General features: G+C 53.2%; 7 protein-coding genes across 7 annotated transcripts; 3 read left to right on the top strand and 4 right to left on the bottom strand.

Moving 5' to 3' along the window:
• Positions 1–42: 42 nt before the first annotated feature.
• Positions 43–1,160, bottom strand: PpBr36_02344 (uncharacterized protein; the record flags this gene model as incomplete). The annotated part of the gene is made up of 3 exons (XM_029889526.1): positions 43–773; positions 858–957; positions 1,032–1,160. 3 exons carry the CDS (start codon positions 1,158–1,160, stop codon positions 43–45), a joined length of 960 nt encoding a protein of 319 aa, XP_029752897.1.
• Positions 1,161–1,831: 671 nt separating this feature from the next.
• On the bottom strand, positions 1,832–2,738 carry PpBr36_02343 (uncharacterized protein; the record flags this gene model as incomplete). The annotated part of the gene is made up of 6 exons (XM_029889525.1): positions 1,832–1,840; positions 1,915–1,968; positions 2,058–2,151; positions 2,359–2,412; positions 2,561–2,616; positions 2,730–2,738. 6 exons carry the CDS (start codon positions 2,736–2,738, stop codon positions 1,832–1,834), a joined length of 276 nt encoding a protein of 91 aa, XP_029752898.1.
• Positions 2,739–3,121: 383 nt separating this feature from the next.
• On the top strand, positions 3,122–4,247 carry PpBr36_02342 (uncharacterized protein; the record flags this gene model as incomplete). Its single annotated transcript, XM_029889524.1, has 2 exons — positions 3,122–3,269; positions 3,346–4,247. The coding sequence occupies 2 exons, from the start codon at positions 3,122–3,124 to the stop codon at positions 4,245–4,247; spliced, it is 1,050 nt and encodes a 349-aa protein (XP_029753069.1).
• Positions 4,248–4,694: 447 nt separating this feature from the next.
• On the bottom strand, positions 4,695–6,773 carry PpBr36_02341 (uncharacterized protein; the record flags this gene model as incomplete). Its single annotated transcript, XM_029889523.1, has 2 exons — positions 4,695–4,762; positions 4,871–6,773. The coding sequence occupies 2 exons, from the start codon at positions 6,771–6,773 to the stop codon at positions 4,695–4,697; spliced, it is 1,971 nt and encodes a 656-aa protein (XP_029753070.1).
• An 839-nt stretch (positions 6,774–7,612) lies between these two features.
• PpBr36_02340 (uncharacterized protein) lies at positions 7,613–8,767 on the top strand (the record flags this gene model as incomplete). Its single annotated transcript, XM_029889522.1, has 1 exon — positions 7,613–8,767. One exon carries the CDS (start codon positions 7,613–7,615, stop codon positions 8,765–8,767), a length of 1,155 nt encoding a protein of 384 aa, XP_029753071.1.
• A 436-nt stretch (positions 8,768–9,203) lies between these two features.
• PpBr36_02339 (uncharacterized protein) lies at positions 9,204–11,250 on the bottom strand (the record flags this gene model as incomplete). The annotated part of the gene is made up of 3 exons (XM_029889521.1): positions 9,204–10,125; positions 10,210–10,595; positions 10,741–11,250. 3 exons carry the CDS (start codon positions 11,248–11,250, stop codon positions 9,204–9,206), a joined length of 1,818 nt encoding a protein of 605 aa, XP_029754129.1.
• Positions 11,251–13,407: 2,157 nt separating this feature from the next.
• Positions 13,408–14,470, top strand: PpBr36_02338 (uncharacterized protein; the record flags this gene model as incomplete). The annotated part of the gene is made up of 2 exons (XM_029889520.1): positions 13,408–13,759; positions 13,914–14,470. The coding sequence occupies 2 exons, from the start codon at positions 13,408–13,410 to the stop codon at positions 14,468–14,470; spliced, it is 909 nt and encodes a 302-aa protein (XP_029754128.1).
• Between the last annotated feature and the right edge of the window lie 273 nt (positions 14,471–14,743).

Here is a 14,743-nt window from a genome sequence, read left to right as displayed (position 1 = left end):
AGATGATGATAAAAAGTCCATGTTCATACACAGTCTATTCCCCTAGTAATCATAAAAACCCTTGCCGCTCTTCTTGCCAAGCCACCCAGCGTCCACCATCTTCTGCAGCAGCACGCTGGGCCGGTACTTTGAGTCGCCCGTCTCCGTGTGCAGCACCTTCATGATGGCGAGGCACGTGTCGAGCCCGATGAAGTCGGCCAGCTGGAGCGGGCCCATGGGCACGTTGGTGCCCGTCTTCATGATGGCGTCGATCGAGTCGCGGTCGCCGACCTTTGTCTCGAGGCAGATTATGGCCTCGTTGATGTACGGCATCAGGATGCGGTTTGCCAGGAAGCCGGGGGAGTCGGCCGACGTCGAGGGGACCTTGCCCATGGCCTTGCAAAAGGCCACGGCAGCGTCCAGCGTCTCCTGGCTCGTCTGCAGGCCGCTGATGATCTCGACACCCTTCATGACGGGCACCGGGTTCATAAAGTGCGTCGACACCACCCGTGAGCTGGCCGACAGGTCCGTCGCGTCCTTGGTAGTGGCCGCCGCGATGCGCGTGATGGAGATCGACGACGTGTTGGTCGCCAGGATGGCGTGCTTGGGGCAGATCTGCGCCAGCTTGCCGAATATCTCGTACTTGAGGTCCGGGATCTCGGGTACAGCCTCAATCACAAAGTCCACATCGGCCAGGGAGTCCATGGACGTGGTAGGGCTGAGACGCCCACGGGTGGCGTCGGCATCCTCCTGGCTGATGCGTGACTTTTGAATGTCCTTAGAGAGGAGCTTGTCTGTTTATCTGCGTGTGAGTTTCGTTCGTTGCCTTTCGCCTAGAGGAAGCCAAGGACCATGTCACCACGACAAAGGAAACCTACCCGCCAGTGATAGCCCCTTATCCAATGCTCCTTGACTCGGATCAACGAGCGTAACGGGAACCTGTGCAACTCTTGCAGCCACAAGGGCGATCCCCAGTCCCTATAAATGCGGTATATCCGTCAGTATTGCTAGTCAAGACTAAGCACCCAACAATGCCACACGTCGAGACCTACCATCTGTCCGGCGCCCAGAACTCCGAGCTTCTTGACCTCTGCAGCTCCGCGCGAGGGTGTAGAGCTAAAACATCTCAACTGAGATGCCGCCCTGGCGGCCTGCCTCTTTGCCACGAACAAAGTCGACATTCTTTCTCTGATTTATGAGAGTGGAATGAGTCCTGAGGGGGAAAAAAAAATAGTAGTGTTTCCGACGAATTGAAATACAGCAATACCAAAGTCACCCCGCCCAATGTCAAGAGGTGTCTTTTGAACAGTACCTAGCGAGGCTCAAAGCTCGGCTAACCTCGGCGTACCCATCTTAGCAAGCTGGATATACGCGGTACCTCACTATTGGAAAGCTAATGCGCACGGACCGAATTCGTCCAAGGCAAAATAGCATGTGAGGTTCAGGGTAGGTTGTTAGGTGCATTGTGGAGCAGCGCCAACGAGACCAATGTTGCCAATCACTTTGATGCCGCAGCACTAACAAAGTATCATAACATTTCTGGACAACCACGCAGGTAAAGTCTCTTTATGTAGGAGAACCAATACTTCATTTATGCATCCCAGGAACCCAGAATGCTAGGAACAAAAACGCCGAGCAGGGACCAGACCATGATGCCTCGACACTTGAGTAAAAAAAAAAATCGTTGCAAAGTTCCCGATATAACGCCCGTGCTGTAAACAACTGAATAAAAATCTATTGCAATAACTTTCTTGGTCTACAATGCTACTCCAATACCGAGATCCTACATTTTGCTCTCGTCCAAGTCGCACCAGATACCACCATCTTGTCACGCATAACAGACGCGACGAGTTTAGAAAGGCTAATGTTTTACCGTTAGCACATAAATTTCAAACTAGGATCAATGATAATATGGCCACAAGGATGCCAACTCACGTTGTCAGAGGCGGGGAGGTCCTTCTCGTAGTACTTGGACAGACCAGGGATGTACTGTAATGATGCATGTTAGTCAAGCGACTCTTCCGGTTGAAGTCGTGCCAATGCGTCTCCAATTCCATGGCATGAAATAATCAACTTACGCCGAGAATGTCCTGCTGTATCCTGGGAATACCCGAGGCGAAGAAGATGACGGCGCCGAGCGCGACACCGCCAAGACCAGCCGCCCTCATGCCCCTACGAGGAACCAGTCAGTAGTTCTCCATTGAGAAGGGGTTATATCCTCCAAGGCCCAATGATTGCCGAAGAAAGTATAGCACAAGGACGCAAGCCATGGCTGGCAGGACCAGATCGTTCCGTCCCCATTTGGCCGGATTTTCGATCTTCCGCCGCTATGTGCACGCGACCAGCATCTGGTGCCTGTGTTATTTGCAAAATACGTACATTCCAGTGATAGCCTTGATAGGAGTACCGTGGATGTTCGGCTGGAAGTGGTAGCTGCAATGACAGATGTCAGTCGGCTATTCATGAGTCCGGCACAGTCCGCAATTCGAGTTCCGCTTCGGCCGAGTTAAGGCTGCTCCGGCGCCCAGAACGTAGTACGGAGTTCGAAACCGAGGGTTGAACGTCGGAAGGGGTCTCTTACTTGGGCCCGAACTTGCTCTTGTAGGACGGGACGCCCTTGGGCGTCGGCATGCGGATCTGTGGAGGGAATTTAGAGGTTAGAAGTTGACCATCAAGTTGAGATGGACAGAAAGCGATGCGGGCAGCCTATCGCTCAGCCCATAAGGTAGAAAGTCGAGGGAGCAACATACCGAGAACATCTTGGAAGAGTTTTGGAGTATTGCGCAAACTCAATGGATGTGTAGCGTGTATTCACAAGCGCAATGCTGTACGGATTGAGGCTTTGATATGATGTATTCGGACATGGCACCACGGGTAAAGCCGGCGGCAGACCATCAAGAATTTGTAACTGCCTCAGGCATAGGACCCACCAGCCTACGTTGGACCAATAATCTCGATCTTGATGGGAAGCTCAAGTGGGTCCATCACCCATGATATCAAGCCAAGCCCAAGTCGCGATCACGTCTGAAAATACCCAAATGATTCGCCGCGGGTTATCCAAGCTGAAGAGAAAGGGAAAAAAACAAAAACAAAAACCCTCTCGAAAACCGAGCGAGCGAGTGCCGTGCTGTGCCCCTTGATTATGGACGCAGTTATTGACGCGCGCTTTGAGCGCGTCGAAAAAGCTCTTGCCGCTCTGATAGATTCAATTGCCAAGTACAATCCCTCATTGCAGGTCGGGAACGAACTGATTGCCGCAGAGGAAGAGCTCCAAGATGGGCTGGCTCAAGGTGAGCATTGTACCCAACAGAACCCAAGTGCCTACTGCTGAACTACGCAATACTAACCTACATATTCTCAATTCAGTTCAAAGACACCAGGAAAACCACGTCCATATCAAAAACCTGCGTGATGCCTCGACCGCCCTCGACAATCAGATCCGTAGCACGCTTGTCACCCTTTCCACCACCCGCAAGGAGATGACCAGCACCCCGGGCACCATCTTCCCAGACAAGCAACCCAACGAGATCTCGTTCGACGAGCTCCTCAGCTACGCCCGCCGCATCAGCAAGACGACCCTCCCTCCGGCCGGCGTGACCAATGGCGTCGTGGCCCCGCCGCCCCACGACGACGACCAGCAGCAGCAGCCGCAGCAGAACCAGCTTACCAGCGCCGCGCCGTCCGGCGCCGCGACACCCAATGGCACTGCGCCTCCAACACCCGCCCCAGCATCTGCCTTGACGCCCCAGCCGCAGCAGCAAACCCAGACCAACACCGCCAGCGCCGCCGCTTCGCCCCCTTCTCAACCCGCCGCCAACGTCCTCCCTCAAGACTGGAGCAACTGGCTGAACCCGCACACGGGGACGCTGTTCATCCCCTGGCCGCAAGACAACCAGATCCGGATCGGCGCCCTGTCGGCCAACGAGATCCTGGCCGAGAACGGCGTCGTCATCAAGGGCTTCGACCCGGTCGAAGAGGAGCGCCGGGCCGCAGAGGCCGCCGCAGAGGCCAAACGCCGCGAGGAGGAGCTGGCCGAGGCCGAGCGCATCGCCATGGCCGAGCGCGAGGCCCAGGCGCGTGCCGAGATGGAGCGTCGCCGCGAGGCCAGGGAGCGCGAGCAGAGGGAGGCCCTGCGCAGGGGGAGCACAGCTTTGGATGCCGGTGCTGCCGCGTCCGGGGGTCTTGCGTCGCCGACCTCGGCGAGCCCTGCCGTCAAGAAGCAGTTTCAGTTTATGGGTGATGATGACGACGACGATGACTCTGACTGATGATCGGGTGCGTGCGTATGCAGGCCTCGCGTGGGTTTGGGCGGATCGCAGTATGCAAAGCGGATGAATAATTCATGGGAGCAGGTAGTTTGGCTAGCCATTAATAAGATGTCTATTATAACACAGTGCAAGTATAGATCGATTAGCTATAGCTGCAAGAAATGCCCAAAGAAAACAATTTGTATCATATGTCGTGATTTTTTTTTGGTTATTCACCGACCGTAACCCAAATGTTACACTAACTGACGTACAGTTCGTTCTCTAGACTGGAAGCTGGCATAGATAAAGAAAAAATCCAAAATAAAACAAAGTCATGAAAAGCTGGCGAGACATGATGCGAGCCTGATCAACACTTTATACAGTATACATCATACAAACACCTTTACCCCATTCGTCTTAGCCCATGCTTCGTTTCCACTCCATTTTCTTTTCATTTTGCGAACCAACTCAATCGATCTTGATGGAGCTGTAGATTTTGCGGGTGAACCACCAGCTGGCGAAGAAACCGATCGTGCCTGTAAAGCAAAAGTAAAGCTTGTTAGGTCCGACGAAATTCCCGTGGGCACAGACAACATGGAGATTTGAGAACAAACAAGAAAAAAAAAAAAAAAGAAATTGCTCACCTGTAAGGATAAAGAAGAGGAACGACAACAGAGCGCTGTAGCCCAAGTAAACAACGCTACCGGCGAAACCAGCAAGCGACAGCTGGCTGATCCAGTAGAGCATGGCGTGGCCAAAGATAAAGAATGCGCTGGCGCCTGCCGCCATGAAGGAGCGCCACTGCCAGTTGTAGTTCTCGGCGCAGAGCAGGAAATAGACCATGAGGATGGTGACGCAGGCCGTGGTGACGATCATGAGGCCGTAGCACAGGAAGAGGAACCCAAACATGTAGTAGATGCGGCTGAACCACATCGAGTTCATGATGAAGTAGAGCTCGACAAAGATGACGACGAACGGCAGCATGCCGACCAGGAGCATGCTGGGGATGGGTCGGAGCCACGTCGTGCTCGCGGCTGGGATCTGTCGCGGGATCTGGTTGGTGCGCACAGGCGGCTCAATGGCCGAGTGGCGGAAGCCGAGGAAGGAGCCGGCGACTGAGAGCGGGACCGAGATGACGAACCAGATGCCGATGATGACCAGCATGGTGGTGAAGGGGACGGCGCCCGATGACCCTTTGGCCCAGAGGAAGAGGTTGAGCAAGAAAAAGGTCGAGAAGACGATGACGGGTATCAAGGTCGGCGTGAGCACCATATTGAGCTTCCACTTTTCGCCGCCAAACGACTTGTAAACGCGAGCCGACACGTAGCCGCTAACCGCTGCCAGGACAGTGTAGGAGAGCACCAGGATGGTGGCAAGCGAACCGCGCGAAGACGGGGACAGGAATCCGAGAAGCGCAAAGACAATGGTGAAACCGGTCATGACAAAGAGCTTCGCGCCGGTGCCGAGGAAGACGGACAGGAGGAGCGGATGCGAGGGCGTACGGAAGACGTCGCCATGGACCAGCTTCCAGCCGGAATCCTCCTGGACGCCGTCCTCGAGCGAGTCGCCGCCGCCACCCGAGAGGTCGTCGAGGTCGATCTGGTCGAGGCGGTTGTAGCGGGCAATATCCTTGCGCAGGGCCCGGACCAGGATGGACATGACAGTGGCCACGAGCACGAGCACAATCACGGTCGAGTTGATGAGCGAGAACCAGTGGATCTTGGGGTCGTACACGCGCAGGTACTTGTCCCAGCGCGTCGCCCAGACCGTCGGCGACTCGATCCAGTAGACGCTGTACGAGAACTGAACGGGCGTCTCGCCGTCGTCGTTGAGGATCAAGGGCTCGTGCTGGCCGCAGTCTGCAGGCTTGTCGCGGTAGTCGAGAGAGCGCGGCGTGACCCGGACTCCAACCACACGAAGCTGGTCCGGCTTCTTGTTAACTGCATGGTAGTCGATGTAGATATCGTAGTGGTTGTTGAACACGATAATACCCGTGGAGTAGTCCTCTAGACCCAGGGAGAAGCCTTGGCTGTTGTACGTAACCCCGGGCTCCTCCAGAACCTGGTCCGGAAGGCTGCCGTGGTCCGGCACCAACTCGCCCGCTGGCAGACCATCTACCAACCAGTTAACGCTGTAGCCCTGCTCGATCCTGGTGTTGACAAATTTAGCCGATCCTGCGTCGTAAGTGACCTTGCACATCGGTTTGCAAGTCTCGTTTTGGGCCATGTTGAGTTCGAAGGGGGAGGTCATGATCCTGTCGCCAAAGAGGATGCTCCCCAAGCTCTCGCTGACACTCTCCGGACCGCCTTCGGGCTGGCAGAACTTGAACAGGGGGTGATAGTAATCATAAGAGACGACCGAATGCAGCATCGAATCCTGCCGTGATGCGACCGGCCTGATGGTGTTTACGTATAGAGGCACCTTGTCGCCTGGTTTGTATGATGTCGGCGCCACTCCCGGAAGGTAAAAAGCTGATACCAGCTGGGGCGTCAAGATGGCAGCCAGTGCCAGCAACGCCGGTGAGGGCGCCATTTCTCGTAATTGCATCGTGATAATCGTATGGCGAGGTGAGCCTGGGTTTTCGGATCAAGAAACCTGGATCGTTAGGTGGCGTTAGCACCGGGGGTTCAAGACAGATCGCGTCTACCGGATGCAAAGGTGTAATGGTGAAAGAGAACAAGTACGGCTCGGTCAGGGCCGGTTGAAACGGAAAAGCCTCTTGCGCACCCCAAGCTTGGCATAAATGTCGCCTACAGTGCAGGGGTTACATCAGGGGAAGCAAGCTATCGGTATAGCTACACGTATCAAGAAGCAGAGAAATAAAGGAGTGTTTGAACGTACGGACAATTGGTCTATACTGATGGGCTTTTGCCGCGATTTTACACCCGACGGTTGTCTCGTTTATCGTGAACCTTCTTCCTAGGCAGGGAGGCAGATACGTTGTACAATGGACACGTCAAAAATATGGGCTGTCGTGTTGTCGTTTGCTGAAGATCAGAGTTCCAGTTCTGGTTTGCGCAGCCACGTTGACCCTTGTTGGACGTTTTGCCCACCTAAAGTTTGGGCAGGCTGTTGCTCGTGTGGCTGGTTTAGTCACCACGCTCATTGGAGTGACTGCACGGTACCTTGCGCTAGTTAGCAGCATGACGTATGGAGACGCTTGAACTAACCCTGTCCCTGCAAACTGGACCCTAACCCACTCCAGCCCCAATTCTTTACGGAGAGCAGTGCCGAAAAGCGTTGATAAGATAAGAGAGGGGAAAAAAAAAGTTCAGCCTGGGGATTTTTCGATGCAGTTGTAGCAAACTGGAGCCAACGTTTGGTTTTCTTCCCTTTTGATTTGTATCAAACCTCGAGAACTCAATCTACAGCACCCCAAAGAAAAAATGGCACAAACTGCGCCACAGAGTCTGCCGGACCTTTTAGGATCCCTTACGCAGTCTCTCAATACCGCATTTGAAGTCACCCCAAAGCTTGTCGGTATTGAACCCACCACTCTGGGCATCTCTTTGCTGGACCTCAAGAATGAGCTTCTGCTGTCTTACCTGCAGAACCTCGTGTTCCTCATCCTGCTCAAGACCCGGAGCGCAAAGAAGTCCGGTGACCGAGAGGACGCTAAGGAGCTGAACGATGCCGTCGTCAAAAAGCTAGTTGAGCTGCGGCTCTACCTGGAAAAGGGCGTCCGCCCTCTCGAGGACAAGCTGCGCTACCAGATTGAGAAGCTGATGCGCGCCATTGACGACGCGGAGCGCCAGGAGAAAGCCGCAGAGGAGGCTGGAATTTCCAAAAAGAAGGCCGAGTCTGGCGCAGACTCAGAATCCGAATCCGACTCCGGGGATGATGGCGAGTCCAGCGACGACGAGGAGGGTGGAGTGTCCATGTCAGCGGAGCTGAGCAATGCCCGACCGAACCTTAAGTCCATCGCTGCACTCAACGGTGACGACGACAACGCCAGCAGAGGCAAGATCAGCAAGGACGGCATCTACCGTCCGCCCAAGATTGCCCCGACCGTGATGCCGACCCTAGTGGAGCGCCGCGAGCGGACCGACCGCAGCCAGAGGCCGCTCAAGTCTGCCACCATGGATGAGTTCATCAACGACGAGCTTTCCACCGCACCTGTCGCTCAGCCCAGCATCGGTACCAACATTGCCGGTCGCGGTCGTCACGTAAAGACGGCCGCGGAGCGACGCGACGAGGCCGAGCGCCAGGCGTACGAGGAGACGCACTTTGTCCGCCTGCCGAAGGAGAGCAAAAAGGACCGGGCCAAGGCCGCCAGTCAGGGATCTGGACGCATGAACTTTGGCGGAGAGGAGTGGAGGGGTCTTGGAGAGGGCGTCGACCGAATCAACAGGCTCGTCAAGAGCAAAGACAATGGGGGTGGTTCTAGGACTAGGGCATTGCTCGAGAAGAGCCGCAAGCGGTCGCTGGGCGAGACTACCGACGGGCCGAGGGGAAGTGGTGTTGCTGGTGCCGAGGAGAGGTATCAGAAGCGCGCCAAGATGCAAGAGCTTGGCCGTACGAGCAGAGGCAAGGGGCGATGATCTTATATTCTCTTCTGTAACCTGCTATAATACATATACCCTTCTTTGTTTGCCTCTTCTGTGGTGTCAACTCCTTTTTTTTTTTTGCCCCAGGGCTGAGACTGAGCCTTGCCCTGTTCGCAATAAACCCTCCTCGTACTACCTACCATACAAGCACTATTATGTACTTCGCAACTGATGCTTTCGCGTTGGAAGCTAAAGCTGCATATAGTCTCTCCTTTTCCCATCCTATCGTCTTAGCCAACGCCACACTGACAGAGAATAGTGACGTGCCGCTCAAAGAAACCAAAATTGCCTTGAGGCTTTGTCTTCGTCAACCCGCATTGTCTTGCTCTAGCAAGCATAGGATCTTAACTCGGGCCCCTTCAACTCGGAAGCTGCAGATGACGCATTGTCAATTTAGCAAATCGGCGGGCCAGGCTGCTTGGGTGATCTGCTAACCGAAAGGAAAGGCCTTCTTCGGTACACGGAGGTTGATCAGGGAGGAGTCGATGCCGAGCAGAACAAACAAGATCCAGCCCCAACGCCAGGGTCGGAGCAGTATGGTCCACACGAACCAGGAAAAGATCTCGAGGTAGCCGACATAGTCGGTTAACTCTGCAGGAAGCCACGAGCGCAAGACCTGGCCTCGCGTCTGCCAACAAGCCTGCATTGACTTGGACGGCCTCGCATCAGGCAAACTGATGAACATGAGCAAGATCCGCAAAAAGAATCCCGTGTGCCAGGCACCCGACGTGCCCAGCCCGTGACTGTAAGTGCAGTTTAGGGCGCAGATCGACATGTCCCAGGGGGCGAATACCTGCCCAAACCAATAGCCCATCTCGTAGGGCCATTCACGGTACTCGGCCGGCAAGAAGTACGTTTTTGGTCTGTCGTACCCGGATGCCATGATCACTACGTCAGCCGGCACCGCCACCGTGTGCGAACCGCCCGGACCGCCGTCCAAGCAAGGTCCAGACTGATCGACCAGCAGCCCAGAGGTGGAAAAACGCACACTCCGTGCCTGCAGCCAAAAGCAGCGTGCATAGTTTAGGCCGCGGGTTACGGCTCTGAGGTCCCTTCGATACCAGTAGCCCGGCCTTTGGAGCATTGTATCGGGCAGGGCGAGCGTGGGCCCGCGTCTAAAAAGTAGTTTGATCACAGGCTGGCTGATACGACCTCCGCGATCTAGTGCCTTGAGTGCTTTTTGTTCCAACCAGCCGAACATCTTGGCCATAATACTGGGAGGGATGACGATTTCCTGGTCATCGGTCACGACCGTCAGCGTCTTGGGCATCTCGTTAACGGCCCACTCGAAAGCGTCGATTGCAAGGGGGCCGTCTCCGACAATTGCGACATGCTGCCTCTTTATGTCATTGCTGTAAGCATGGCAAGTCAGTTAAGTATTTTCATCCATGGACCGAAAACTTGGGATCCGCAAATGGATGCGTCCAGCTACTGACGATGTGACGTTTTCAAAATTGTAAACTTTTCCCTGATATATCTCCTTGTCCATTAGGTATGGCGAGGAGTGCTGGCCGCAGACGCCAGTGGCGACTATGACCGCGTCGAAAAGTCCATGACCCAATATATTGACGTACCAGCCGCTTCCGAGGGGCGACAGTCCTTGGATGTCTGACGGGTCTTTTTCGAACGGAGGACGGAAGATGCTGGTGACTTCGGTGTTGAAATGCGTTCTCGAGTCCAAGCCATGGTCCCTCCATAGCTGCTTGGCCCAGTTGACGATTTGCGGCCGGTCGGGGAAGGGCTGGTTCCGCCAGCGCTCAGGTTCCGGGTGGAAGCGGTGCGTCAACGAGGTCTTGTTGAGCTCTGAAGGGTTGGCGAACCTCTATGAGTGGATAGGCGTATGAATGAGCGTCAGTAATGCCTAGGCTTAGTGCCGTACTAATAAGGCTGTAGAATAAAATATAGACAAGGAGACGCACCGCCTAGATTCCACCAAGCTTCTCCTGGGAACCCTTTTCAAAAATGACCACGGTGCAACCATGTCCTGTCAGCTGCGCCGCAGCCATCAGACCCGTGAGCCCAGCCCCAATGATGGCAATACGCGGTCCGCCTTCCAGTTTCTCATTGCGCTGCGGCTTAGGACAAAACCAGTTGTCCGCTGCCCAGTTGAAAGCGTTGCAGGCATACTCGAGCGCGCGAAATATATGTGGTCCTGAGGAGTCTGGTTGCGGCGAAACAACTTGTCGGTCACGGTGACTGTCATGGCCTTCATCGGACTCATCGCCACACGGCTCCGTCGGTGTTGCAATCGCCGACAAGGGCAGGTTATCATCGTTTGACCCTTCTGATGCTGACCGAGGAGGGGGCTGTTGGTTCTGATTTGTGATCACGCTAGCTATGTGTTCAAGCTGCTCGAAGATCTCCTTGACTATTAACGCCGTCTGTGGGCTTGATGGCGGGCTTGGTGAAGACGCAGGGCGTTTGGAAGGGCTTTGAGGCCGAGACTGTGATTCCGGCGGAGGGGATACCTCTTGCATGGAGGGCAGTGATGAAGACGGAAGATAACTGAGTTGATATAGCAAATTATTTCATGTGCACAGCCAAGTTTTGCTCAGCGTTATTCGATATCTGACATGTAAGGTTGTACCATAAACATTGCAAACTAGGCCATCTGCAGATGGTAACCGACTTTAATAATGGAAACTCATTTCCAGAGCGGAAAAGAATCCATGCCAGCCGCAACCTGGCCTGCGACTGCCTCCTTTTCCTGACCATCAAGGTTTTCAATCTCCATAATTGTGGTGGCATGATTCGAAGAGAGGAGGCAGGGACGGGCTTCTGTGCCACATGGCCGTCAAGCTTCCACACTAATTACCCATCAGCCAGGATAGTAGAGAACAAAAGCTTTATCACCATACAGAGCACTTGGGTACCCTTCTACGTAGGTGATGTAATATTAGGTGATGAATCTCGAAAATAAGTAGTTTCTTTCCGCGGAATCAAGTGTTCGTATTTTCCGCCTCAGGTACTGGCTACTATAGGTGCAGAAGAAAAAGATAACTGTATCCTGCCTAGACCGCTCACGAAAGTTCACACCAGTAGCGCCTAGCTACTTATCTAGCTACCTACATACATACAACTAAATCTTACAGCACCACTACAGTTGCAATAAATTTAGCGCTTTTGGAAATGCCGCTGCCCACTTCTCTCCACAGCCAGTGAAACAAGAAGAAAAAATAATCGATAAAAGGAAATCAGGAAGAGTAAAAAATGACAAAAAATAATGGACGATGCATCAGCCGTGAATCGAACACGGGGCCCATCGAGTTTATTCTGCGAATGGCAACGATGGATTTTACCACTAAACCACTGATGCGACCAATGAATTTGCTTGTCATCCGACCCTGAAGCTGTAATTATAATCTCACAATCTTCCATCCCTGGTTTCTTTCTTTGAACTTTGAATGATATCAGGTTGATTCATCACTCATATCCTAAAAATTGCCCGACATATATTTCCTGCTGCTGCAGTTTGTTTTCTGGCCGTCTCTACCAGACAGCCCAAGCGGCTCGCAATGATACAAAATACCGCCGGTGGCGCCCAACAGCCGAGATATTGCCACCGACCCAGTTTTGGTCCAAAAACCAGCAGCTTGCGGCATGTCGAGGAAGCAATTCAATGATCGTACCGAACCGCTAAAAGCGGTTACATCAGGATGGAAGCAAGCCACATCCTCCCCCAAAAATTTACGCTTGTTTTACGGAGAATGCCGAAACAGGCCTTGAATTCTCTTGGTCAAGTGACTAAATTCCTCTTGACTGCTTTCCCCCAGACTTGGTGGACCCGGGCCTCTCTGGGCATCCGTCATTTCGACGCAACAAACCCTTGGTCGAACGTACGATTCGTAATTGTGGAAAAACCCGACAGACAGGTTAGGCCGCATCATTCCCAATTGACAAGAAAGATGTATTTATTGGTTGTCACATCCAATGTTGAGCAATCGCTTACATCAGATAAACAACGGAAATTTAACAGAAAAAAAAAAAAAAAAACTTAAATATTTATTTTTTTAGGAATATTTCCAGGGGGAGAAACCAGCCTTACCGTAGAATGTTTCTCAACGGGTAGAAAACTTCCATGCCGAATTTTCCGACGATCAAAAATGGCGGTGGATCCTCCCGCTGGACGGGCCTTAGTNAAAAAAAAAAAAAAAAAAAAAAAAAAAAAAAAAAAAAAATACTCTACGGCAGTTTGTTCAGACTGCCGAGCTGTGACGGTGACAGAATCTGGAGAATTCCAACAGAGGCCACGAGGAAGAAAGAAAAATTTGGGACTGTTGGATGGAAAGCCACATGGCTCGTCCCGATTTAGGAAAATCAGGGGGGATGCAACAGTGGCGTGATCGATCTGTGCAAAGTACCTTCTTTAAATTTGAATTATATCTTCTTTTTTTTTTTTTTGTTTTCATGTTTTCAAGAGCGCTGCATCCCCAACTTGACTTTTCAACGGTTACAAGGCTGTAGGTAGTTTTCTGTACAATCTTGTGTAACAGTTTTCTTTCATAGCATTTTCCACCAGCTTCATCCTAATCAAAAAAATAAAATAAAACCTCACCCACCCACTCTAATATTAAAATCACTTTGGTATAAAATCCAGTCATCCACCCCCCTTTCCACATTCAGCACATCCAACCATGACAGCAGACGACTCCAACGCAGCGACCACAAGGTACGGAGGCGAGGGCGAGAGCTCGCCTCCCATCGTACGCATGATGGTCCTTGAGACGGATGAGCCGCATCCCAAATCGCTAGAGAGGAAGGGCACGTACGGAGAGAACCTCCACCGTCACTTCAAGGCCGCCGGCGACGAGCACAAGCCGCGCCTCGGCATCGAGGCCGACATACGGTTCGTCGTGACCGATAAGGGCGGCGAGGTGCCCAAGGTGTCCGAGTTTGAAGGCATCGACGCCGTGCTGCTGACGGGCAGCATGTACGACGCGCATGGAGACGACGACTGGATCAAGGACCTGATGGCGTTGCTGAAAGGTCAGTCCCTTTTCAACGCATGCGTCTTGCTTTTTTTTTTTTTTTTTTTTTGGAAATACGACTTTGTAGATCTGATCAAGCAATCAATGAGGAAACCATCTCACTCACGCAAAAAAAAGGCCTCGTGCTAACCGCTCCTTCTTTGTTGGCACAGAGCTCTGGGAGACCCGGCCCGACATGCGATTCTCGGGCATCTGCTTTGGCCACCAGCTACTGTGCCGCCTGCTCGGAGCCGAGGTCAGGCCATCGCCGTCCCAGGATTGGGAGCTCGGCCACTCGCAGATCAACCTGACCGTCGTGGGCCAGCGCCTATTTCAGACGGACGACCAGGTCGTGCACCTTCACCAGATGCACCAGGACCACGTGGCGGCGCCGCCGACGTACTCGAGCGCCAACGGCCTGCTGGCCGAGGATACCCAGGTCGCCGTCTGGGGTAGCAGCTCCCACACCAACGTCCAGGGCGTCTACATCCCGCGCCGCATGTTCACGGTGCAGGCACACCTCGCCTTTGACGAGCAGATGGTCAAGCGTGAAATGGAGATGCGAATCGAACAGGGCGCCATAGAGGGCAAGGACCGGGAGACGGCCGAGCGGGCGGCCGAGACGGCCCACCTGGACCACGATGGCGATGTTGTTGCCGCTGCAATCCTCAGGTTCTTTCATGGCGACGACGACGATGACAGTGACATGGAGATGGGAGGAAAGGAGTAAATCTCCCAGTGAAGGCGATTCCAAGCCGAATCAAGTGCCAACTTGTCTAGGCACAGTCTGTGGAAGAAATAGCGGCAACCTATGTCAAAAATAGGGTAATAAAATGTGTTGTCTTGAAAGTCATTTCATCATCAACACGTGGGTATAAACTAAATAAAAAATTGCCTCCCAGCCAAACCACAGTGCTCATCCTCGGATTACTCCCAGAATAAGAGAGCTGCATAAATTATCAGCTCTGATGATAGAAATGAACAAAGGTAACGCCATCTTTTG

The sequence above is a fragment of the Pyricularia pennisetigena genome, chromosome 3 (assembly GCF_004337985.1).
Source record: "Pyricularia pennisetigena strain Br36 chromosome 3, whole genome shotgun sequence".
In the NCBI taxonomy this organism is placed as follows: Eukaryota; Fungi; Ascomycota; class Sordariomycetes; order Magnaporthales; family Pyriculariaceae; genus Pyricularia; species Pyricularia pennisetigena.
The sequence above is the reverse complement of the archived record's forward strand: the minus strand, read 5'-3'. Positions and strand labels throughout refer to the sequence as shown.